This window comes from Petromyzon marinus, chromosome 29, assembly GCF_048934315.1.
Source record: "Petromyzon marinus isolate PM22_M1 ecotype Great Lakes invasive population chromosome 29, UKy_Petmar_22M1.pri1.0, whole genome shotgun sequence".
NCBI lineage: Eukaryota > Metazoa > Chordata > Hyperoartia > Petromyzontiformes > Petromyzontidae > Petromyzon > Petromyzon marinus.
Genome location: NC_133695.1, coordinates 7,459,339 through 7,484,194, shown reverse-complemented (window position 1 = coordinate 7,484,194; position 24,856 = coordinate 7,459,339). Strand labels below are relative to the sequence as shown.

Genomic DNA, 24,856 nt, shown 5'->3' with positions numbered 1-24,856 from the left:
ATGTGTGGTGTAGCATCGGGCTGCTGATGTTCTCGTGAGGCTGATGGTTACAACAGTGTCTTTGAAGAAGAGGAATGTCAAAGCCAGGAGGTTGCGGCGATGTTTGGGTCTCGAATGAGGAGGGGTTGATTATTCTCGACGTCCACGTTGGTGTTCAACTCTGTTTGCGCAGCAGCAGCAGTGTTCTTCCGGATCTGGGTGGTGAGATTCTCGGATGGTGACAGCAGCAGCAGCGGCGCAATCCCAGAAGGGTATGGGATCTGGACTTGAGTAGGGGGTGGCGAGGTGGCATTGTTGAGGTCTTGGTTGATGGTGTGGTGGTTGTCATTGGCAAGGAACCGTGTGCACTCCCGTGCGGTATCAGACTAGCTGGAGCCCTATCGAGGATACATTTTTCCGCGGTAAAGTTAATCATTGCCCAGCACCCGACCCCTCCCCCGCGGGGGGGGGGGGAGGGTCTTACACGCAAACAGAACTGTGACCATTAACCCCGCAAGATTGGGGCTCACGCGAGCCTCAAACTGTTTTCAGTTTCAGTTTATTTATTTTGGTATAGCCCTGTGAGCCATTCGGCTCTTGAATCGGGTGCAACCACAACAAACAAAGAAACAAAAACACGAACGAGAAAAACATCTTAAAGTGATAATGTGACTGTGCAAACAGAAAATCCATGAAAAAAAACCAGCAAAATATTCTTGAAAAAAGCACCGTACACCAACGCTGTGTGCAAAAAATCCCAGTGGGATGCAAGTCAAACAACAACCACAAGACAACTTAGATTAAGGCCATCAGTCTAACTCCGTACTACAACAAAACAAACATGTCCAAACCAAAAAACTTTTCGAAATCACCAAAAAATAAAGCCACAATTGCAACGCAACAGTGATCATAGGGACTGTGACCGAATTTTTACAATAAACTACATAAATAACATGTAACACCAAATCCTAGAGCCATAGCTGGCTGCATGAGTTACTCCACAACAACAGAAGCATCAGTCGGAGTATCACATTTTTCAATGCACCTGTAAGATCAGCACGCTAAATCAAAATGCAGATAATACTTTGCAGCGTCATCCGGAGTGAAACATTTTATTTTATTTTACGCCAATGAATAGCAGTGGCAGCTAGAGGTGTACAACTCCTCTAGAGCAGTTTTGAGAGAAGATCTCATTGGTAGCGATTCAAGTTGCAGTTTATTAGCAATAGCATTCCAGACCCTGGGGGCATTAATAGCAAATGCCCTTCCTCCAGTTTTTGTACGGCAATAGGGAATGTGAAGCTGGTAAATGAGCGAAGACCTGAGGTCAAATTTGTTCTTTGAAACAGAGAGGAGATCCAGCAGGTAGTCTGCGGATATTTTTGTAAGTACATCGTGAATAAATAAGATCTGGTGCACAAGCCGTCGAACATTAAGAGATGTTAAGTTTGATCCAATGTAGAGATCACAGTGGTGAGTCCTATATTGGCAGTTCAATGTAAATCTTAAGGCCGAGTGATAGATGGAATCAAGCTTCTTCAGTACAGTACTTGGGGCTGATTTATACACGATGTCACAGTAGTCAAGTAGAGGCAGTATGGTAGCTTTTATCAATTCCAAACGGAACACTGGGGGGAAGCAGTGCTTGTGTCGATACAGAAAACCAATTTTTATTTTTTTTATTTTTACCAAGATAATCAATGTGATCTTGAAAATTAAGTTTTGAATCCAGGAAGACCCCAAGATACTTATAGATCTTGACTTGCTCTATTTGATAATTATTTAAGGAATGTAATTGGGGAAAAATAACTTCCTGCTTTAGTCCTGGTGAGAAGCATAGCACCTTGGTTTTGGAGGTATTCAGGACTAGTTTAAGAGCAACTAGCTGATGTTGTAGTTTGTTGAAATCACCCTGGAGCTTAGCCGTGATAGGCGCCCACGACTCTGCTAGGTGTCCGCCACTCTGCCACTGATGCAGCAGCAGCTGAAGCAGCAGTAGCTGCAGCTGTAGCTGCAGCAGGTCCACGCGTGTGAATTTGTCGGCTTATGCTACAGCTGGGGGATGGAGGGCTTCATCTCGTAGTTGATTGACAATGGCTGCTGATGACGAGACCGATATACTCATACAGAGACCCATAGACTCACACAGAGACCCATATACTCACACATAGACCAATAGACTCACACAGAGACTCATAGACTAACAAAGAAACCCACAGACTGACACAGATACCAATAGACACTCCAGGCATGTATCTTTGTTAATGTCACACATACCTAAAATCCCAGGGTAGCAGGTGGTTTGTGATAAACTACCTCAGGGCGTGACGACCCTGCCTTACGCGAGTCCCAGGCACAGCTGGCCCGGCTGTCAGTACCTGGTAAGGGCCCCTCCCAGGGTTACGCGGTTTTCTCACTGCCTTGTGAGTGCCTCGGGAGAGTCAATGGCTAAGGGAGTGAACCCCGACAGAAAATCAGGAGTGGGGCCCCTCAGGCGGTTTTGTGACGCACTGCGGCACATTCCCAGCAGCCCCTGCAGCCAAACTGGTACCAAACGTCGTGCGTGGCACTCCTTTGGACATCACCAGCAAGGCCGAGGGGAGATCCTGACGCATGGGCAACCCAGGATTTCCAGAATAACCTGCCCGGGCTTTGCGCCAACAAGAGGTGCAAAAATGGGGAGAGGACACTCCTCAGCCACCTAATTGTGCCCAAGAAACACGGATAGCAGCAGTCTCGGGTTATAAGCTCATTTTAGATTGGTGTAAAAAATGGGCGCCACGGGTTGCCATCGTCGGTGGGAGGGGTCATTGCACCCCAATGGATAGCTACCGCCACCCGCCTCAAGCTGGGCAGCCCCCGGCCAATAAGGTGCTTTCCCGCCACGGCTCACCTGCTCCAATGGGTGCTTGGAGCTTGTGGTTCATCACCAGACAAGTGGGCTGCAAAACCTGCACCAGACAAAAGCAAAACAAAACGAAAGAAGGTTCCAGCCCTTCATTTTGCAAGCTGGAATGTACTTACAATGTGTTCTGGACTCTCCGAAGATCTATTGCAGATTGAGGACATTCGCCATACTGCAGTTATCGACAGTTAGTTGGCGAGACTCCATGTAGATATTGCAGCACTGCAGGAGACCCGGCTTGCTGGCAGTGGCTCACTACGAGAGAGTGACTACACTTTCTACTGGCAAGGAAAACAGCAGAACGAACCAAGGCAACACGGTGTTGGGTTTGCCGTCAAAAACACACTCCTTGGCATGATAGAACCACCGACTGCAGGCTCCGAGCAGATTCTACTCATGAGATTGCTCACTGCTTCTGGCCATGCAAACATCCTGAGTATCTACGCCCCAACACTCTCCTCACCTCCGGAGATTCATGACCAGTTCTATGAAGAGCTTCACAATATTATTCGCAAAATCCCCAGCTCTGATCACATGTTTCTGTTAGAGACTCCAATGCAAGGGTTGGGGCTGACCATGACTCGTGGCCCGCATGCCTTGGCTATCATGGCATTGGAAAGATGAATGCCAATGGCCAAAGACTACTGGAGCTTTGTTCATACCACAATCTCTGTATCACAAACTCATTCTTTCTCACAAAACCATGCCATAAAGTATCATGGAGACATCCAAGGTCTCTTAATTGGCACCAACTGGACCTCATCACCCGACGAGCCCTCCTCAACTCGGTACTCATCACACGCAGCTACCACAGTGCAGTCTGTGACACCGATCACTCGCTGGTATCCAGCAAGGTCAGACTACGCCCCAAAAAGATACACGGACTCAAACAAAAGCGCTACCTACGCATCAACTCTGCCAAGACATCCCTCCCAGAGCTCACTCAATTATTCCAACACAGCCTTGAGCAGTCCCTACACGACACACCAGATGGAAGCGTGGAGACAAAGTGGGTGTACATCAGAGGCGCCATCTTCAATGCAGCCATCAATACCTTCGGCAAGCAGACAAGGCGGAACACAGACTGGTTTGAGGAACACCTGGCTATATTGGAACCCATTCTCCAAGCCAAACGCATGGCGCTCCTGAAGTACAAACAATTCCCAAGTACAGAATCATTAAGGGCTCTGAAAGCTGCTCGCAGTGCAGCTCAAACGACCGCCAGACGCTGCGCCAACAACTACTGGGTGAATCTCAGTAGTAGGATCCAACTCGCCTCTGACACTGGCAATATCCGTGCCATGTATGAAGACATCAAGACAGCCTTTGGTCCAAACATCAGGAGGATTGCCCTCCTTAAATCCAGCACAGGGGCCATCATCACTGATAAACAAGAGCAAATGGCGAGGTGGGTAGAACACTACTCAGAGCTCTACTCACGAGACAACGGTGTGTCAGAAGCTGCCCTTGCTGTTGTAAAGCCCCTACCAATGATACACGAACTGGACAATGTTCCAACCTTGAAGGAACTTGACAACGCCATCAACTCACTAGCCAGCGGCAAGTCACCGGGACAGGACGGCATCACACCTGAGGTACTGAAATGTGCAAAACCCGCCGTCCTCACAAAACTCGATTAACTTATCTGCCAGTGCTGGGAAGAAGGAGCAGTGCCTCAAGGCATGAGAGACTCCAACATCATCACCCTATATAAAAACAAGGGTGACCGTGGGGACTGCAATAACTACCGCAGCATCTCCCTGCTGAGCATCGTGGGGAAAACCTTTGCCCGTGTGGCCCTCAGCAGGTTACAGATACTAGCTGAGAGGACGTATCCTGAGGCTCAGTGTGGCTTCAGAGCAGGAAGGTCTACAATTGACATGCTTTTCTCCTTGCGTTAGCTACAGGAGAAATGTCGAGAACAGAGAATGCCCCCCTGTACTTAGCATTCATTGATCTTACTAAAGCCTTTGACCTCATCAGTAGGGGATGCCTCTTCAAACTCCTCAAAGTGATCGGCTGTCCACCGAAGTGCTGGCAGTCATCTCCTCTTTCCATGACAACATGAAAGGAACAATACAGCACAGCGGCACCACCTCAGAGGAATTTCCCATACTCAGCGGTGTAAAGCAGGCGGGGTGCGTGCTTGCCCCAACACTGTTTGGCATCTTTTTCTCACTTATGCTCACACATGCCTTTGGGACAGCAGAAGAGGGAGTCTTTCTTCATACAAGATCTGATGGCAAACTTTTCAACCTTGGCCGTCTCACATCCAAAACCAAAGTCCGCAAAGTCCTCATTAGAGAACTCCTTTTTGCTGATGATGCTGCGCTGACAGCTCACACAGAACAAGGTTTGCAGACACTCATCGACCACCTTGCCAATGCCTGCAACAACTTTGGCCTGACAATCAGTCTAAAAAAGACCAATGTCATGGGCCAGGATGTCAGAGACACCCCTTCCATAAACATTGGCAGTTACACCCTGGAAGTCGTTCAGGACTTCACCTACTTGGGTTCTACCATCACCTACAATTTGTCCCTTGTCATCGAGATCGACAAGCGCATTGGAAAGGCGTCTACAGCTATGTTCAGGTTGACTACAAGAGTGTGGGAGAACAAATCCCTAACGCTCAACACCAAAGTACAAGTATATCGGGCCTGCGTCCTTAGTAGCACCCTCCTCTATGGGTCTGAGTCCTGGACAACATACGCCCATCAAGAACATCGACTAAACACCTTCCACCTCCGATGTCTCAGGCGCATCCTCGATATCAGATGGCAAGATTACATTTCCAACACCTCAGTTCTCAACTTGGCCAACATTCCCAGCATGTACTCTCTACTCAGTTATAGGCGCCTGAGATGGCTTGAACACGTGCGCCGCATGCAGGATGGCAGAATACCCAAGGATGTCTTGTACGGCGAGCTGGCATCAGACACACGGGCCACTGGTCGCCCGGTCCTGCGCTTCAAAGATGTCTGTAAACGGGACATGAAGAGCTGCGACATCAACCCAAATGACTGGGAGAAAACTGCCGGCGACCGACTCAGCTGGCAGCAGGCTGTGAAAACAGGCCTCAGGAGAGGCGAGGAGAAAAGACACACTGCTTGGCAGACCAAGAGGGAGCAACGTAAAGAAAAATCAACAAACGCTTCTGGAGCTGCCACCGCATTCACTTGCAATTGCTGTGGCAAGGATTGTCACTCAAGGATTGGCCTACTAAGTCATTCGAGGTGCTGCAAAACCTACAACTGACCTCGTAAGGCGCAAAAAGAATTGTCTCTCGAGACACAAAGGCCTATGGACCTAAAATCCCATCTCTTCACAAAGTGCTGGAGTTACTCTCCCATCTCAAGCACGATGTGATGCTGAGCAGCCGATCATTTACGATAACTTCACGATTACATTTGACTCGTGTGTCCCATGTTTGTATACATATTCGGACTATAGTCGCCCTGTTTCTGGTTAACGTCCAATGTTTCTGTGCCTTGGTCTGGTAACTTGTGCCCTGTTCAACCTGGAGGTCATCTACCCGAGTGGAACTGCGCTGCAGAGAATTCGTGTCTGTACACTGTTCTCAATTCCTCATCGTGTAGCGCAGCAGCAGTTGTGTTTGTTCGGATTTTTATTCGTTGTTTTCTGTAGTAATTTTGGTGACCCGGATCACTCCCGCTAATGAGACTCATCTCCTAGTCTCTTGAGTTCTCACCTGGATCAACAAACGGCTTTTGATACTGTAACTCACCCACCACTCAGTCCCTCATCCACCCAATCACTCACCTGCATGCCCACTTACCCAGTCACCAAATCACCAACCCACTCATCAACTCAGAGCACTTGAACCCTCACGGAAAATAGTCTTGAACCTCAGTAAGCATTTCCTGGACAATACGTGGCATTATAAACTACTTTTGTATTTAATAGCGGCACCAGAATAGTTGTGGAACATTATATAAAATCTTAATTTGAAGCTTTCGTGACTGCAGGAATCCATCATCTTTGGTTCTTTCAGTGGGTCACTCACTCCCACCTGAAGACGGTTGCTTGTGTGGCGATCGAAATGTCGTGATCTATTATTATTTTTCTTCTACCTACGTGAATTTACCGAAAGAACCAAAGAGTACATTATATTCAAGTTAACGAGTCGTTAGTTTACCCAGGAATGCCATCCTGCGTATCAAGACACAGGAGGTTCCTGTTGGTCATGCCCGGTCACGTCCTGATTGTCTACACACGTGCTTGGGATGGCCAGTCATTTCTTTGTGGATCGATACATCACAGAATCTCGAGGGATGGCGGCAGCTTGGGGAGACTTTGAATCCAGCAATGGATTGATCATTGTTGATAGCGATCGTGATGACATGCATATTTCGAGCACGTGGCCGGAGAAAACTCACACGCACGTATGGGTGAGGTCATAACTCCACTTTCGTAATCGGTGCTGGTGACGGTGGGTGGTGGCGGTGGTGGTGATCATACTTTTCCAATGGGACAGACGCACACGCACTGCTGCGTACACGGTCCATAACCAATCAGATGTCACGGTCCAATCAGAACCCCCTCACCCTCCACGCGGAGGTGGCTATGGACGTGGCTGAACGTCATTCGTGGCGCGTGACCTGCCCCCCCCACCTGCGTTTCTAATGACCATGACCGTGACCTCTAGAGAGGACGGGGTCACCAGTTATATGCAGCGGCAGCTCACTCGTCACGGATATTTGGCATTTTTGCCGCCCACCCCCCAGCACTCCAAATGTCATTCCACTCGCGCTATCGGTCTCGTGTCACGAGAGGAAGTCAGGAAGTAGCATTCGGAGCTATCGCGTCACCCTCCTTCAGGGAACGGCCCGCGGAAGCAGATATTACATAACTACTCCGGAGATTCCTCCCAGTGACCTCTTATCTGTCCACACTGAGAGATGGTCATCATGTTTAAACGGAAATGTATTATTATTATTTTTTTACAACAGTTACACATGAGCTACATTTCGCGAAAGGAAAACATTTAATGCCGTGCTGGTTTTGTGCAGTCACTGGCGGCCGGGTGGAGACCGTGAACTCACTTGCGCTCGAGTCACGTGCGACCCAAACGCGGGGTCGAACCCACGTTTTCAGAGTTGCCGGCTCACTGTTCATACCGCTGATCCACCCAGCCTCCTGGGGTTTGTTTACTCGTCATCAGCAGGCATGATCTATCCACTGCTGGACGAAACCCTCCCCGAAACGCTACCATCTCTCACGGCCATGCGTTAATAGAAGCGATTCGAATGAAGATCGATATTTCATGTGTTCCGTGTACGTGCGTGTACACGTGTTCCACGTGACGCCGACAGCGTCAATCGCTTAGTACGCCACGCGTGACGTCTTTAACAATTATCGGGCGCGTACAGCGTGAAACGAGTTAATTTAGTATATTTTAAATGGGGAGGAGTGAATTGGTAAACGCAGAGAGACCCGGTAGCGTGGTGGTGAGCCCCGAGAACTGGAGTTTGGGGGGATACGCTGCCCTATTGGCTCTCTGGACCCCCCAATCTTACCTTCCTCATGCCCCACAAGAAGAATATATTATCGATTAGCCATGAGCATTTGTTCCGAGCAAGCGACGCCAAAATTGCTCTATATATTCACGAGCACAGACTTTGCCAACGTCGTTCCTAATTCCGTGGGTCTATACATAGGCTCGCGCTCATGCCGGAGTGGGAGCTACATCTGGAGGATGTTATCTCCAGCAAAAACAACCGCGCACGCGGCGCCACAAGCCTCGTTTGATCCAGAATAGAGGTTTTTTTTGTTGCGCGTGTGTTATTTGTGAGGAAACTATTTAAATGAGAATTTTTGCGTGGTGACGAACCTTCTAATTTCGTTACTCGTTCTCGATATAGCCCGGCCGGAGCACAAACAGTCGAAGCACCGCCCCCCCCCCTCGCTATTTATGTCCGCGAGCGAGGCGGGGAGGGCGCACGGGGCCAGCCTGGCCCCAACGCACGGGCGTCTCACTGCGCCCATTCATTCCCTCGCTCACTTCGCGGCCCAAATTAACCCCCTTCTTTTTCCCCGCGAACGTGACTCACAGCCCAATGTTATTTGTCCCAATTATTAATTACGTATGTTTCATAATCACCACTATCAGCATCATCCACGTGGTCTGTGACGGACTGTTATCAAGTTAAGTTGTGCGTAAATTCAATTGTAATAATCATGAACGATTCCCTGAATTCTCTGGAATTTAAGACGAAACGGGAAGTAAGACGCACCCACAACCCTAACTTGTGTCCGGTGGTGTCGCTGGAGTTCGATATAGATCAGGTCACCAGATCTACTCAAAGGGACGGATCGAGAGACCTCCCGAGTGGGGGTGGGGCAGTGCCGTAATGTCAAGGTGTTATAAATAGAGCACCCCCCCCCCCTACATTCATCCCAATAAACATTTCAGTATGAAATTATATTTATCAATGAAACATCAATTTCCGGCATCTCAACGACGATCGGCCCCTATACACCCTCTGCCACATCTCCCCTCCTTGGATCCACCACCGCTCCTACCGGATTATAAGACGGACCCCCAATGTTTGGAGCGATACAAAGATGATAGAACACACACACACGTGCGCGTGCGACGATAACCACACAATGCTGGGTGTTGACGAGAGCGGGCGGGCGAGAACAAGGGCGGATTGGCAGACAGAGAAGGAAATGCGTCCACGGTGGGTGGGAATGTGGTCGCCGCGGAGACGGAGCGATGAAATCGGCACCCACGTGCAGGTGCCCCCTGTGACGAATGGCGGCGTGGGGAGGAGACCCTCATTCAGCAGTGGATTGACCATGACGCTAAGAGACGCTGCGGTGGCGAAATGTTGACTTCCTCGCCTCGTTTATGGGAGTTCGTGGGTTCGATCCCGACCCTGACGCCTGCTGTATACTTGGAGTTTGCGTGTCTCCCGGTGGTCGCGTGGATTTTTTTCCCGGGTCTTCAGGTTTGTTTTTTTCCTCCACATTCACAATCAACGTGCGTTTAGAGCTGTTTGGCTGCTGTAAACGTCCCCATGATAAGTCCACTTCGTTGAGATATCATTTGTGATAGCCAGGTCGCTTCTGCAAAAAAAAATCTACATACACCACAGTCGGTGCCTTACGTGGTAACATTAATACAAATATAGTTTACTTTAGATCGTCACCCGCCCCCCAGGATGTCTCGGGTGGGGGGGTTCCTGTGGCGGGTTGCGCGCGCCTCGTTCTCTCGCGCCGCTAGGAAATCCCTGCGCGCCGCGCTGTACCCACGCCTAATATGGGCACGTACGTCACCGTTTCCGGGCGGATCCCTCGTCTCTTAAAGGGGCACAATGGGGGGGGGGAGGCGACACGTGGGCGTGAGGTCTTGCTGCGTTTTACACGAAGGTTATATAAGCGCACACAAGGCAAAGGCGCAGATGAGCCGCGTATAGCCTTAACATAGTGTCGGGGCAAGTGCGGTTCGCGAATACCGATGAGGGTCGGCACTGCACATACGACGTGGGTGGGGGTTGGCCGTCTTTGTCTCCCTCGCGGCGATGTTTACGCACCGCACCAGGTACTCGTTTGAGGCTGAGTCTACCTAGGGGGATGCACAAGACTGATTCAAACAAAAACGCTGCGCTACCGCTCTCCACAGTCGTTTGCACTCACACGAGACGCTCAGACACAGGCAAACACAGAGGCACACACAGACGTGGGTACACACACAACCACGCCCCTACAGACACACCCCAGACACACTTAAAGTCAACGACACAACTTCCAACAACACAGAGACACACACGCAACCTACCCACACTCAGTTACACAACGACAACCGTAGAGAGACCCTTGCGATCAAGTTTTGTTAGCGAGCGCCTATTAAAGAGGCTGGACGCGGCGGGGGGGGGTATGACCTCCACGGCTACACCAACAACACAATCACGTAGGCACTCACACACAGATACCAAGACAAACATTTGGACACTCAGATACCCACCCCCTGCCAGGCACACAGATACATATTCCCGTATTACCCGAACAGACTGTTGTGAACAGACTCTTGTTAGCGCGAGTGGCATCTATGAAGGCCAGAAAGGGTACCCGAGCGGGATGGCGATGTTTAACACACCGCAACCAGGTACTCATGTGAGGCTGAGTCAACCTCGGGGAGGCCCCACACCGGTTCAGATAATCGACACTGGGGATGACCGTGAGCGGGAATCGAACTCTGGGTCGCCGGGTTCGTAGTGCGGCGCGCTAACCACTACGTTACCGCTCCCCACGGACACAGCCGGGCCATGAACGCCCCCCCCCCGCGCTACCCCCCAACTCCCCCCCCCCATTTGCGTCATAGGAGCGGGGCCACGCCTCCCCCCCTCGGCTGCCGTTTGAACAAAAACCCGCGCCCATTCCTCGAGCCTGAATCACTCCTCGCTCGCTCGCTCGCTGCTCGCACACGCGGCGGAGGAGGTGTGGCGGCGTGGCTCGGTCCAGGAACTCGGGGCGAAATTTCGGGGACGCGCGACCCACGGGCGGATCGGCTCAGGTTCACGAAGCCGGCTGCCGGCACGAGGTCAAAGCCTAAAGGATTCGGGGATTAAGCCTCCGGCTGCAGCCCTCATCTGGAGGCTAAGTCGCGACTTGACAGGTAGGGAGAGAGAGAACGGGGGAGGTGGAATGTGAGTGAGCTATACAGGAGAGCGAGTGCAGGAGGGTTGGTTCACCGCTCACCTGCTGCACCTGGTAGGGGGGGGGGGCGAGATCGTAGTAGAGGAAGGGAGAGAGGAGATAGAGAGAGAACCTGACGTCTCACCTGCGCGCAGGTGTGAGCGCGGTCATGTTCCGGGACTCGGGGCGGGAGTGCGAGAGTTCGTGCAGCGGCTCTCCGGCAACGTCGCCATACCTGTCCCCCGCCTCCAGCTCTTCCTCCTCCTCCAGTTCCTCCTTCTCCTGCAGCCCCGCCCTCCCACAAGGCGCACAGGTGAGACCCCCCCCCCGCAGGGGATGTGAGACCCGTTGTAAATGTAACTCTGTCTTACAATAGAACTGTATTAGGTGCCAACGTTTCGGGCAATGGCCATTCTTTGCAGGTCTCGAAACCGGGCCCACGTTTACGGTCCAAGCTGACCCCTGTTCCATCACCCACGTGGTCTAACTGGTGGACTAACGACCTGGCAGCTGATTAGATTGTTGTCACGATTCGATGTTGTAATTACGTGTTCTTGCCTTTAAATGCCTAATTCCTTCGTTTAGTCTTTAGAAAAAAATATAGAAAAAGATCAATAATCGATTATGTCACGCGTGATACCATGCGCGTCTCCAACATTGATGGGGAGCGGTAGTGTAGCGGTTAGCGCGCTGCACAACGATCCTGGCGACCCGCGTTCGATTCCCGCTCAGGGAAAACACCAGTGGCAATTATCTGAACCCGTCCTAGGCCTCCCCTAGGTCGACTCAGCCTCAAATGAGTACCTGGTGCGATGTGTAAACATCGCCGCTAGGGAGACAAAGGCGGCCGGGCGTGGTGTTGGCCACCCACCCCCTCGTGTGCCGTGCCGGCCTTTATAGGTGCTACTCGCTAACACCACTTGCCCCTACAGTCTGTTAAGGCTATACGGGGGATCTTTGTTTTTGTCTACTACCTATGGCAGCTGCTGCTGCCCCCTCTGCTTCCCTGACTCACAGCGCCAGGCCGCGTGGCAGAGCGTGCTCACTACGCGTGTTCACATCCCGGACGGGAACCGTTCCATTCCCATCATCCCCCGGGGACCGATAAAATACGCACCACTATGAGAAGAATGTTGTCTGAACAGGTGGAATTCCGTACATCTCACTACCGCGAAGCTCTCCGTAGAGTTGGGCTGGTGCCTTTGCCTGTCGCTCGGCACGCAGTCCGAAGTTTCGCTGCACGTGCTGAGAGCGTATTCAGCAACCGAGATAACATATACACAGGGCAGGACACGGATCGCCACGATTTACGCAACAATATCGGGCGCTCCTTTTGGGAATTTGAGAAATGTTCCAGCACGTGGTGGAGCAAAACGTCGGCCATGCGGTACAACCCGCATATACACACGGCAGCGTCTCTACGCGCACGGGCATGTTCGATATCTCGTGGTGTTGTTTCGTGGTAGGGGGTGGACGCGGGGAGAAATTCAGGGCCGTGGTTCGGCTCGGCTCGATCCACCAGGGCTCTGCGTGTCTCCCGGAGCCAGAGGTTCTAACAACGGAAATATCCGGCTGTGGAGTCCGGTTCACGTGACGGCGAGCAGTGAGTGGGGCGGGGGGGAGCCCGTGGGTGGAGGAACAGGGGTCGCCGTGACCTGCGGCTCGGCCCTGTCATGGGGTGGGGGGGTTGGCGGGGACTGCCGGGTGTGGTCACGGCTCCCGAGTGTTGAGTGGTAACTGGGTGTAGCGTGGTGTATGCGTTGTGTATCGGTGGTGCGGTAGTTTGATGTGCTGGTGGTGGTGTGCTGGTGGTTTCGAGTGGTGTGCGGTTTAGTGCGGAGCCTGATGGACTGGGTTAGCTGTCGGGGTAGCGTGGCTGTGCTTATGTGGAGCGTGGTGCAATGCGAGGCGTGGTGCAGGGGTGTGGTGATGTGGTTTTGGGATAATTAGGGGGTTGGGGCTGGGTGGAGTAGTGGGATAGTACGGCTAGTGTCGCGGTGTAGCGGTGTTACCGTAGGGGGGTGTGAGCCATAGCTGCGGTGGAGCGCTGCGCGCCCCGAATCCTAATGAACATACTTCATCTCGTGGGAGAAGAGGATCAGTGTTCAGTATTCGACGGAGGGTTGGGTGGGGGGGGGGTCACCGAACCTCGGGAATGCGAGGGAGTGAACGGGATCTGTACCCCGCTCTGAGCGAAACTTCACCACCCACGCTCACCCGGTGGTGAGCAACCAAGCTCAAGGACGCCCCCCCCCACCTCCGCCAGGTGCATCCGACCCCCCTTCCCAGGTGGGTCCTCTTCCTATGACAACTTACCCCGTGCCTCCCAGCGGATCTCAATAACGATCTCACTCCGGGCGTCCATGAGGACACTGATTGTTCATTAATTCATCCGCAGCCATGGTCGATCCACTGCTGGATGAAGGCTTTCTCCCCTAGCCGCCGCCACTGGTCATTTATTCGCGTCCGTTACCCATCGCGTAGTGGGGGGGGGGGCAGCCGAGGGCTAATGGGGCTAGGGCAGGGTACGCGTCTCACGGCCAGAGGGGGACGATGGGCATCGATCAAGAGCTTTCAGGAGGGAGTGAAAGACAAGAAGGAATGGGACGGCGCGCGAAGGGACACCTCACATCGAGTCGTGTGTAGGTGGGCTGGGTGGGTTGTTGCATCGCAGGATCGTGAGAGGTGGCGACGGCGTCGGGGAGCTGTTCACCCAGCAGCGGATTGATCATGGCTGATGATGACGATGGAGTGCTTCTATGTCCCCACGTCTATGCTTCCCCGCCTTCAACAACCCGCCCTGACCGGCGTGGTGAAGTATGGTAAAATTCCCACGACCCGCACGGCGTGTGGAAGCATCCAGCAGTGGAGTGACTAGCGGTTACCGGTTCGCAATCCCGTCCGCAATCCCACCAATGGCCGCCGCCTCCAAGATAACGGTGATCGATGAAAACATCGATAACACTACGGCGAGTTTAGCGACCTCCAGTAGCTGGGGGATCACGTGACCCTATTACATACAACACATTCGCATCGAGACGAATCAAAAAAACATTTGATTCTTGCTCGAGCACGTGATTCGAACGCGCGCTCGTCGTGAGGTCCAATAATCGATCATTGATAATCGATGCTTCGATGCACACAACGCAACGCGGTAGACACGTGTCCGATGACGGCGATGAACTGGCGGTTATGCAACTGTGGGTCCTCGTCGGCAAACAACACGGCCAGGGTCTCTCAGCCCACTTTGCATGTGCGGGTGACGTCACAATTACACACACAGCCTTGCGGTAGGCGCCACCAGAACAATCTCCCCCACCCACGGGCCCCCCTCCCGAGTGCCCCCCTACCCACACCCACCCCTCGCCTCCGCACTGGGCTCGTCCTGGCAGCTACCAGCTGCAGGGTCGGGGCCGAACATCCGCGAGTAAATATCGGGAATGTCATACAGCGACTTGCGCTATGGACTGTGGTCGCGGCTTGCACCACGTGTGCTCGAGTGACGGGGCGGTGTGCAAACGTCGCCGCTCGGGACACGGAGGTTGGCCGGGCGTGGTGCTGCCCGGCCACAACCTTCGTGTGTGCGCCGTGTCGTCTTTCGTAGGTGCTCGCTAACAGCACTTCGTCGCAAAAAATATATATATTTTTTAGGCTATACGGGGGATCTTTGTCTTTGGTGTGTCAAGAGCGTCACGAGGAAAACAAAAATGGCATGGCGTGGTGCTGGGCACCCATCCCCTCCTGTGCCATGCCGGGCTTCATAGGTGCTCGCTAACAGCACTTATCCCAATTGACTGTTAAAATCTTTACGGGGGAACTTTGTATTTGCGATGGTGTGAGTGATTGGGGGTGATGGCACCTGGGTCTGTCCCGTGAACACACTTCACGTGGCGTCAATGTGCACCTAGCCTGGTACAAGCGCCTTGGTGACGTCGCTGCCACTTAGTAACGAATGGCAGTTGTTGTGTGATGGGGTGAGTGTTGGGTGTGTGTTGTGATTCGATGTGTGATGGGGTGAGCTGCATGACGTGGTGTGCGTTCTTTATGTGTCGGAAACTGTAGGATGGGGTGTGTGTGCGTGTGTTGGCGTGTGGATGTGTGTGCCAACAGTAACAGTAGGGGACACAGGTGGTACATCGGCCAGTCATCTCAGTCAGTCGACCCATGGGCACCTGGGTCTGTCCCGTGACCTCCTGCCAGCGGGCGTTCGACAGTTCACGTGGCCTTAACGTGCACGTAGCCTGGCACAGGCGCCGTGGAAATATGTCACCACCACTTAGTGGCGAATGGCGGTTGCTGTGTGTTTATTACTGTGCATATCTCTGGGTGTTTTGATGTAGATGTACGTGTTGAGGGTGTGTATGTATGCGTGTTTATAAGAGTGTGTGGGAGTGTCTGCGAGTGTAAACATGTTTTGATCGTGTGTGCATGTGTATGGGGAGTGGTGGCGCAGTTGTCAGCGCGCTACGGTACGAACCCAGGAACCCAAGTTCGATTCCCATTCCTGACAAACATTAGTGACGAATATCTGATCCGGTCCTAGGCCTCCCCTATGTAGACTCAGCCTTAAATGAGTACCTGGCGCGGTGAGTAAACATCAGCACTAGGGAGACAAAGGCGGTCGGCCGTGGTGCTGATCACCCATCCGCTCGTGTGCCGTGCCGACCTGCCTTAATAGGTGCTCGCTAACAGCACTTGCCCCAACGGCCCGTGTAGGCTATACGGGGGACCTTTGTGTGTACATGTGTGTGAGCACGTGCTCCATGGTTGTGTAATGAGGGGTGCGGTGGGTCGCGTCACGCCCTGCGCGTAATCATCGGTAAATACACAAAGACAACGAACCCCGTATAGCCTTAACAGACTTTTGGAGCGAGTGCCATTAGCGATCACCTGTGAAGGCCGGAACGGCTCACGGGGGGCGGCCAACACCTCGCCTGGTCGCCCTTTGTCTCCCTAGTGCTGATGTTTACACACCGCGCCAGATACTCATTTGAGGCAGAGTCGACCTGGGGGTTGGGGGGAGGAGGCCTAGGACCGGCTCAGATGAATGTCGCTGGTGTTAGCCGTGAGCGGCACACACAGACATGCAGACACCTCCCCCCACCCACACCCACACGTAGAGACAGACTGACACATGGACACAACGCAGACTGCTGCGAATTCTGGCAGAACTCCTTGCGGTCCGCGCGGCGAGACGTGGGAGGTAGTGGCGGTACGGTGGTGGGAGGTGGGGGGGTGGGGGTGCAAGATGAGCAACTGCAGCGCCTGTCCCGGACGCTGTTCCTGGAATTGTTCCGGCGGTTCTTTCCATCCCCTCGCCTCGCTCCGTCCTGGCGACGGAGTCCGTAAGCCCGGAGCTGATCTCTCGCTGGAACCGTTCGGGGTGGCTCACCACCACCACCCCAACTCCTCCACACAGCGGTTCCGATTTCTCTGCAGGTGCCCAATGGACAGTGAATTGTGATGACCCGTCTTTAAAATTATTGAGGGTTTTTTTTACCATTTATTTAGCCGTTATAAATACGGCGCGACTAAAGTTCCTTGTTTTAGATGGTGCGTGAATAGTCCTGTGGAGTTACCAGAAGAGACGCTGGTGAGACAAGTCAACGTGGAACTCACAAAGGCAATTGTTCCTCATCTCCCTCTAGGACTTCTCGCTCCCCTTCGTGCCGACCCTCACCGCCGTGGCGAGCAGCCCCGACCTCCGCTGGATGGTCCAGCCCAGCGTCATCACCTCCGCGGCGCGGCCCCCCGGGCCCCCCATGGGCTACGCGCATCATCAGCCTCATCATTATCAGCAGCAGCAGCTGCAGAGACTGGGGGGCGCTGCCCCCACCCAACGCGCTCTGCAGGGGGTTCCATCGCGTCCGGGGGTCATCCGCATCGTGGCCTCGGCGCCCACGCGGAGAAAGAGGCCCGCAGAGGAGGTGTGGGACAGTGCTGTCTGCTGTATGAATAATAGAGATGTGACAATGCGCTCAATCCTTCCCTGTCCCGTCGTCCCACGATTATATTTAGTAATCGATTCTTTTTTGTGTAATTGTTACCGTTTTGATTTAAAGCTTTCGTGACTGCAGGGATTCATATTCTTGTTTTTTTCGGTAAAGTCATGTGACTTTACCGGAAAGAACCAAGATTATATGTTACCGTTTTGTTTTTTGTCTGTGATATTACCCAATCGCTAAGACGTCGCCGCGTTATGTTTCCCAGAAGTAGCTCTGTGATGTTCACTTCCGCGATACGTTTGCTAACTCGAGGAGGTTGCACTACTCTGCGAGAGTTCTGCAATCGATTCTTCCGTCCCGTGACATAACACCAGTGACACAGTCTCATCGTCAGCCATGGTCAATCCACTGCTGGATGAAGGCCTCCCCGAGGCACTGCCATCTCGCGATCCTGCGATGCGACCGATTTCAACAACTGTTATAAATGTAGATTCATCGATGCATCGTTACGCACCACATTGGGTAGTTCTCGATGTTTTATAAACGCACGCGTGACCCACCCGCGCGCCACGTGGTGTGAGAAGATTGCTGGCACGTGGAGGGGGTTGCACAACACTGACCGGGGGTTGCGCAATGGCAGCGTGGGTGTTTGTGCAAGGAGAGGGGAGGGAGCCTTCTGTGGTGTTACTGGAATCTTTGAACTCTTGCATCACCTCCTCCCTTCCGAGCACCTGTGACCTCATACGAACAACAACAACCACCACCACATCCTCCACGTCAGTGTGACACCAGCACACCCACCGGCTTCATGTATCACACTCACCACACGCACACACTCGCCATTCACATGCACTCTATAACCGCACAAACTCGCCCGCACTCCTCCTCGCCCTCTGCTTCCGTACTGCGGCGCCGGCACCGTCCCACCAAAAAAAAGTCACCAGATTCCATTGTTCGCTGCGCGTTGCGGCTGGCCACTCGGGCAGCGCACCCCTCTCCCGCCCCCTAGAGGCCACCCGGGGGAGTCCCCATCCGCCACCACCCTTGCTAGAACGCTATCAACTCACGTCACAGACGTCGCACTCGCACCATCCCACACCTGAACCCTTACCCCTAACACTCACCCTTTCTTCAACCCTCTCCCTTCGCCTGCCCAGCTCAACCCCGAAGAGGACGAGAAGCGGAGAGTGCGGAGGGAGCGGAACAAACAAGCGGCGGCGAAATGTAGACATCGGCGTCGTGAGCTCACGGACACCTTGCAGGCGGTAAGTGGACCCCTGCTCCCTGCACTGCCTCCACCCTGCTCCTTACAGCCTGCTCCCTGCACTCCCTACATCCTGCTCCTCACACCCTGCACTCCCTAAACCCTGTTCCCTGCACTCCCTACACCTTGCTCCCTGTACTCCCTGCACCCTACGCTTCCTCCACCATGCGCTCCCTACTCCATCTCTACACTCCCCTACATGCTGTTGCGTGTTTCCACCGCGGACCTCACTGAGTTGGGGGTCCCTGTGCCCCCTCGCAGGAGGCCGACAAGCTGGAGGAGGAGCGCTCGGCGCTGCAGTCCGACATCCGCCTCCTGCAGAAGGAGCGCGAGGACCTGGAGAGGATCCTCAGCGCCCACCGCGCACTCTGCCGCCTGCCCCCCAACGCCGCGGAACCCGACAGCTCACCGACTCCTGCAGGAGACCCCCAGGACCTCCTGGAAGAGCAGCGGCAGCAGGAGCGGCGGCGGCGAGGGGATGCCCCCCGGGGTCCCGACCCGACCCCCCTCGTCGCCGTGAAGCTGGAGCCCACGGAACTTGCGGACGAGGTGGCGAGGAACCGCGCGTCACGTCTCTCCTCGCCCGAGCACCCGGGCGGGGAGTCCCACTCGTGCGCCACCTCCTACCGTCGCGGTAGCGCGGGTGGCGGCCAGGGCAGCCTGAGGAGCGCCGGTCGGGGCGAAGCGACGGCGGGCGCGCTCGGGTCGCGAACGCTGATGGCGCTCTAGCGAGGAGAGGGGGGTGGGGGAGTACACGGGGAGGGAGGGGGGGGGATTGTCGCGTTTACACGAGAGGAGTGCAGCAGGGCTTCTTAGTTTCAGCCGGGCCTGAGCTGCGGAATATATTTCATGAGAAATGAAGCCTTTGCCTGGATGCGTGGTGATGATGATGATGGTGCGGTGGTGTTGGCTGTTTTATTATGGAGACGAATTATTGAGAAGTGTGGGGGGAAGGGGGGGCTAGAGCGCCTCCTCGCCGGCGGTCGAGATGCCTGAAGGAGTGGCAGCCGAGAGATGAAACGCGCCAGAAAGGATCTACCACCGAGGAGGAGATGGAGCGATGAAATTCCCCCCCCCACCCCTCCTCCGTTGTGGGTGGCTCTAGGTGGATTGTTACATCGCCGGATCGTGAGAGGTGGGAACGGCAGCTCGGGGGAGGCGTTCATCCAGCAGTGGATTGAGCATGTCCGGTGATTAATTGCTGTAACAATCGCAATCGCGCGTCGCCGTCTGTTTGTTAAAGCTAAAAGGGAGAACGCATTCCAAAGGCCAAACTTCTGACCTGTTTCTGCAGCGCGTGTGTTTTATATGTAATAATAAGTTATGTAGTGTACGCTTAATTTGCTTACAAGCGGGGAGGGAGAGGGGGGGGTTCATAATCTTTATTGAATGAATGATGGCGGCAATGAGTCTCGTGCTGATTGGAGTTAATTAGTCACCCGTGTGGAGGAGATAGCGATTCAAGGGGCACGTGCTGAGTCAGCAGGGCTGACGCCGTTGCTCCTGGCGACTGACTGGAAGACGGACGGGGGAGTGGTGGGACTGCGGCGTATGATGATTACCGTATTCTCTACAGTATAAAGACCCCCCCCCACCCTCCCCCTGTTTTTTAAAGCAAAAGCTGGGGGTGCGTCTCGTAATACGGTAGCTGTGTGTAAGACCATGTTTGTGGAACGGTAATGGCAGTGAGGAAACACAGGTTTGGAGTGCGTCTTATTTTTTCGGCGACTCTTGTAATGCAGAGAATACGGTAATTCTTCGGCACGTTCACGGAGTGGCAATTGATCGATTTGAAATCGATTCGAGGGATACGTGGAACCGAATGGCGCGAGCGTCGAATGTCTTAAAAGAGTGTGCAGTGTTTAGAATGTCTGCGGATGTCAATGCTGATGCTACGTAGTATACAGGACTCGTGCAAGCGAACAAGTCCCCGACGAGACTTTACTTACAGAGCAAAATTCAAACGAGACGATACAAAACGAGCGACGGGCCACGACCCCACACGCAGCTGGCGGAGTGGGCGAAGAGGCTTGTTGCAATTGAGCGTTTCTCTTAAATAGCTCTTCTGAGATTTGATTTACAGCAAGATGTTTTTCATGCATATTTTTTTAAAAAAGTGTTCTCATATATATACTGTACACATCTGTTCGGGCCCTCCACACCGGCAAATTGGACGGGTTTGGGAACTCCTGGACAGGCAGTGGCTTGGATGCTAATTACAAAAAAAAGTACAATAATTGTCTGGCAGCACAGCCTGGTGACCGACGGGCAAGGTCCCAGGCCTCTAGAACAGCCCCGCGGTTCACCTCTCCACGATTGCCGATGCTGCTCAATGATCTACCATCTGAGTCGTAACGCGCCGTACGCGCCTGATGATCTCTAAACATGTCCGCCCCCACCCCCCGCGTGGCGTAAAAAAAACAGCGTTAATTAGAAGCGAGAGATCGCGTGGAGTAAAATAGCACCCTCCTGGTATACACCGTGGCGTCTCGGCTCCTCTCAACACCTTTGAAAGGGAACCCCCATTGACAGCTGCCCCTGTGCGTCACAAGGAGACTCAACACCAGACCTCTAAACGGGCATTAGTCTGCCGGTAATTGAGTAATTTACGGTTACGGCAATTTGATTGTATGACAGAGCGCTGACTCCAATTAAGATAGAGCTCACAAGTGTGTGTACGCGTGTCTCAGGTGGTGCAGAGATCGTTCCTAATTTGCTTAAATTGGCATTATATCACGTCACACGAGCTATGTGTAGTAATCATCGGGCGCGTGCAGCGCGTCACCACCGATTCAATGTGTCTTTGGACGGGAGATTGGCAACCGCGGAAAGGGGTGAACCGTGGTGGGTCGCAAGGACCGGCGTTTATGAGAATCGCTGGAGGAGTCCCGAGTCAACGGCTCGTCGCCACGAGTCTCACTCGCATCGCCCCACGGTCGCTGATTCTGAAGCCATCGTGGGGAGGTGGGGGGCGGGAGGGGGCACCATTTTGGTTCCACTGTTGGGCCGCGAGGTCGCGGGAAGCGAGCCCCGATGGTCTGCTGCTGATACCAAAAATCAGTTCAATTCCAGTTCCGTTCAGTTCCATTTATTTGGTATAGCCCTGTGAGCCATTCGGCTCTTGAATCGGGTGCAACCGCAACAAAAAAAAACATGAACAAGAAAACATCTTAAAGTGACTAGGTGAATGTGCAAACAGAAAATCCAGGAAAAAACATCAAAATATTCCTGAAAAAGCACCGTACACCAACGCTGAGTGCAAAAATCCCAGTGGGATGCAAGTCAAACAACAACGGCAATCACAAGACAACTTAGATTAAGGCCATCAGTCTAACTCCGTACTACAACAAACAAAAACATGGCCAAACCAAAAAACGTTTTCGAAAAAAACAAAATAAAGCCATAAATGCAACGTAACAGTGATCATAGGGACTGACCGAATTTTTAACAATAAACTACATAAATAACATGTAACAACAAACCCTAGAGCCACAGCTGGCTGCATGAGTCACTCCACAACAACAGGAGCATCAGTCGGAGTATCACATTTTTCAATGCAAATTTAATATCAGCACACTAAATAAAAATACAGATAATACTTTGCAGCGGTCATCCGGAGCGAAACATTTTATTTTAGGCCACTGAATAGCACACAGTCGCGACAAGCACTGCCTTTGAAAGGGAAGCTGTTTTTGTATGAAAGGCGACGGTTACAGGCAAACAGCCCTTCTCCCCATTGCGTCGAGAGGCTAGAGAGCTCGAGTGGATGTTGCAGAAACGACGCTCGTTTTGTTTGTTCATAAAACAGCGGATGTTGGTGGTCCGTGATCATTGTTGTGGGGTGACCGTGAGCAGCAAGGAAGGCGTTCGAGGGGACCCGTGAGCTCGAACATTCCAGATGCCCGCATCCAGACGCACGAGCGAACCTCGTTCAGCAAATGTTCAGGGTGTCCGATAAGCCGCCAGCGGTGCGCCACCGTTGCTGATCGAGGGTGGTAAAGTATGGGATAAGATGTATACGTGATTCTCTTTTGTGATGATCATGATGAACGACGATGATGATGGCGGTGGTGATTTTGTCTCGTGTTATCTGTTTTTTTTTTACATTATATATAAATATATATTTGATATATCACGCTGTGCCGTCTGAAGGTACAACACGTGCTACGCGCAGCTACTACGTGACGCTGACGATGATCAGCGCGCTGCGCTTAGCGGGGGGGGGGGGGGGCGAGGTAATTACTCAATGAAGCTCAACAACTGTTTACAAGAGGAGCGTGGCGAGCTCCCGTCGCGTGGCACATCCATCCCGGAGCCGGCAGGACGCGCGCGATGGTACCCGCAAACCTGTTCGTGACGGCCACTCGTCCATCGACACGATCCAGACCGGAGCACCGACTCGGAGCGGGTCCCTTGGAACGTGAATAGGCAGGACTGGTCGTCAAGGGTAACCGCTAAAACGTCGGACAGAAGAGTTGCACCTCTCCTATGCGTTCCCGGGTTGTAGCGCACACGTTGGTCGCCATGACGTCCGACGTTTCGCTTCACGTGCTGGTAGCTTCTTCAGTTCCTCATGGTTGCGGGCATGGTGGCACGGGGTGCGATCGCTGCTGATCAAGGGCAGTCGAGCACGGGATAAGAGATGCACTCCTCTCCACGACGATGATGTCTGGGGTCGTATGTTGTCTATGTCGGTGGCATCCCTCGTGGCTTACCTATTACGCTCAGTTTCCAGCGTGTGGATGCGAAACGTCGGACACAGTGCCGAACAACAACAACAACAACAAACGATCTGCGGGGTGCAGCACGGAAACACGTGGCGGGGGTCGGGGAGGGCCGCGTGGCTGCGCGACTTCACGGGAGCCGAGTCGCGCAGTTTGCCAGATCCGAAATCGCAGAGTCGCTCCGCGTGTCCTTCTCGCCCTCGGCGAGATCAAACGTCTCCTACTTATTGACGTGGTCGCGTCACTTCTATTCAATCAGACGGCTCTCCTCTTCGTTCGTTGTTGCAGCGGGGCTTTTGCAAACGTTGCATGCGCCGTGGTCCAAAATCCTCAAACGGTGCCCTCTGTTCGCGTCTGCTGAACGTAGCGAGAGCATTGCTCCCCTGTCAGTCCACAGCTGGATGAGGGCATCGCCACGCCGTTCGGCTCGTGCGGCTTGTGTTGACCGACTTCCATTGACCACGCTGGTCAGTGCGGGTTGCTGCAGTCGGGGAGCATAGCACAGTACAGTACAACACCAGCGGGTGTTCTGCGTTGCCCGCAGCGCGCTCCCCGGTGCTGCACAGCGACGAGCAATGCACGTCGCGTTCAGTTCCGCTTTGTGGGAAGCCAACATTCATTGTCTAGTGGATGTAGAGTATTGTTTCGTGTCATAGGAATGTGTAATTTCCATAACTCGCTCGGGGCCCGTCAGAAACTCGCACGGCTGGTTTGCGCGGGGAGAGAAATGGACTCGGGCCACGGGAAAGCCTCGCCGAGTCTCATGACTCATATATTTTTTTCAAGAGGGTCCTGCTCAGCATGTTTGGCCAATTCCTGGAGTGTTTACTCCTTGTTCACCTGAAAAGGAAGTACCAGTGTCCGGAGAAACCGCTCGCCCTAACGAGGGGACGACTTCATTAATACACACATTTAAAAAATCTGCACAGATGGGTCCGTGGGTTCGTGAGAAGCCTGCAAAGGTTCGAGTCGCGCGGATGAGTGGGGGCATTGTGGGGAGTGGGAATGTCCGTCACGCTGCCTCCTGCACATCGACGTTACGCGACTCCGACAGCGCACGTGTGTCCCTCCTGTACCTTGACACGGAATAATAAACGCGAGACTGAAGCAGAGACTCTTGCCCTAAAGCTTTTCGTTTCACACGAGGCTACGCCGCCACCTCGTGGCCGCTCTGTGTAATCGCAGGGGCCCGCGGTGCGAGCGTGCCACTCATCTTAAGTCAAGTCAACCCAAGGCGCCTGGGTCTGTCCCCAACGGCGGTTGTTGTTGTTATTGATGAATCAGCCTTAAATGAGTAACCTGGTGCGTTGTGTAAACATTGCCACTGGGGAGACAAAGGTGGTCGGGCGTGGTGCTGGCCACCCACCGCGCTGTT

At 53.3% G+C, this 24,856-nt stretch overlaps 1 protein-coding gene and 2 long non-coding RNA genes across 3 annotated transcripts; 1 reads left to right on the top strand and 2 right to left on the bottom strand.

Annotated features, from left to right (window-relative positions):
• Positions 1-498: 498 nt before the first annotated feature.
• LOC142929347 (uncharacterized) lies at positions 499-11,772 on the bottom strand. Its single transcript, XR_012945641.1, has 2 exons — positions 11,694-11,772; positions 499-10,478 (listed from the first exon to the last, which is right to left on the bottom strand). It is a non-coding gene; the product is annotated as an uncharacterized LOC142929347 (long non-coding RNA).
• Positions 11,718-24,593, top strand: LOC116947250 (uncharacterized). Its single transcript, XM_032962769.2, has 4 exons — positions 11,718-11,861; positions 17,197-17,475; positions 18,651-18,758; positions 19,019-24,593. Exons 1-4 carry the CDS (start codon positions 11,718-11,720, stop codon positions 19,484-19,486), a joined length of 999 nt encoding a protein of 332 aa, XP_032818660.2. The 3' UTR covers positions 19,487-24,593.
• LOC142929346 (uncharacterized) lies at positions 18,017-19,263 on the bottom strand. The gene is made up of 2 exons (XR_012945640.1): positions 19,167-19,263; positions 18,017-18,224 (listed from the first exon to the last, which is right to left on the bottom strand). It is a non-coding gene; the product is annotated as an uncharacterized LOC142929346 (long non-coding RNA).
• Positions 24,594-24,856: the final 263 nt, after the last annotated feature.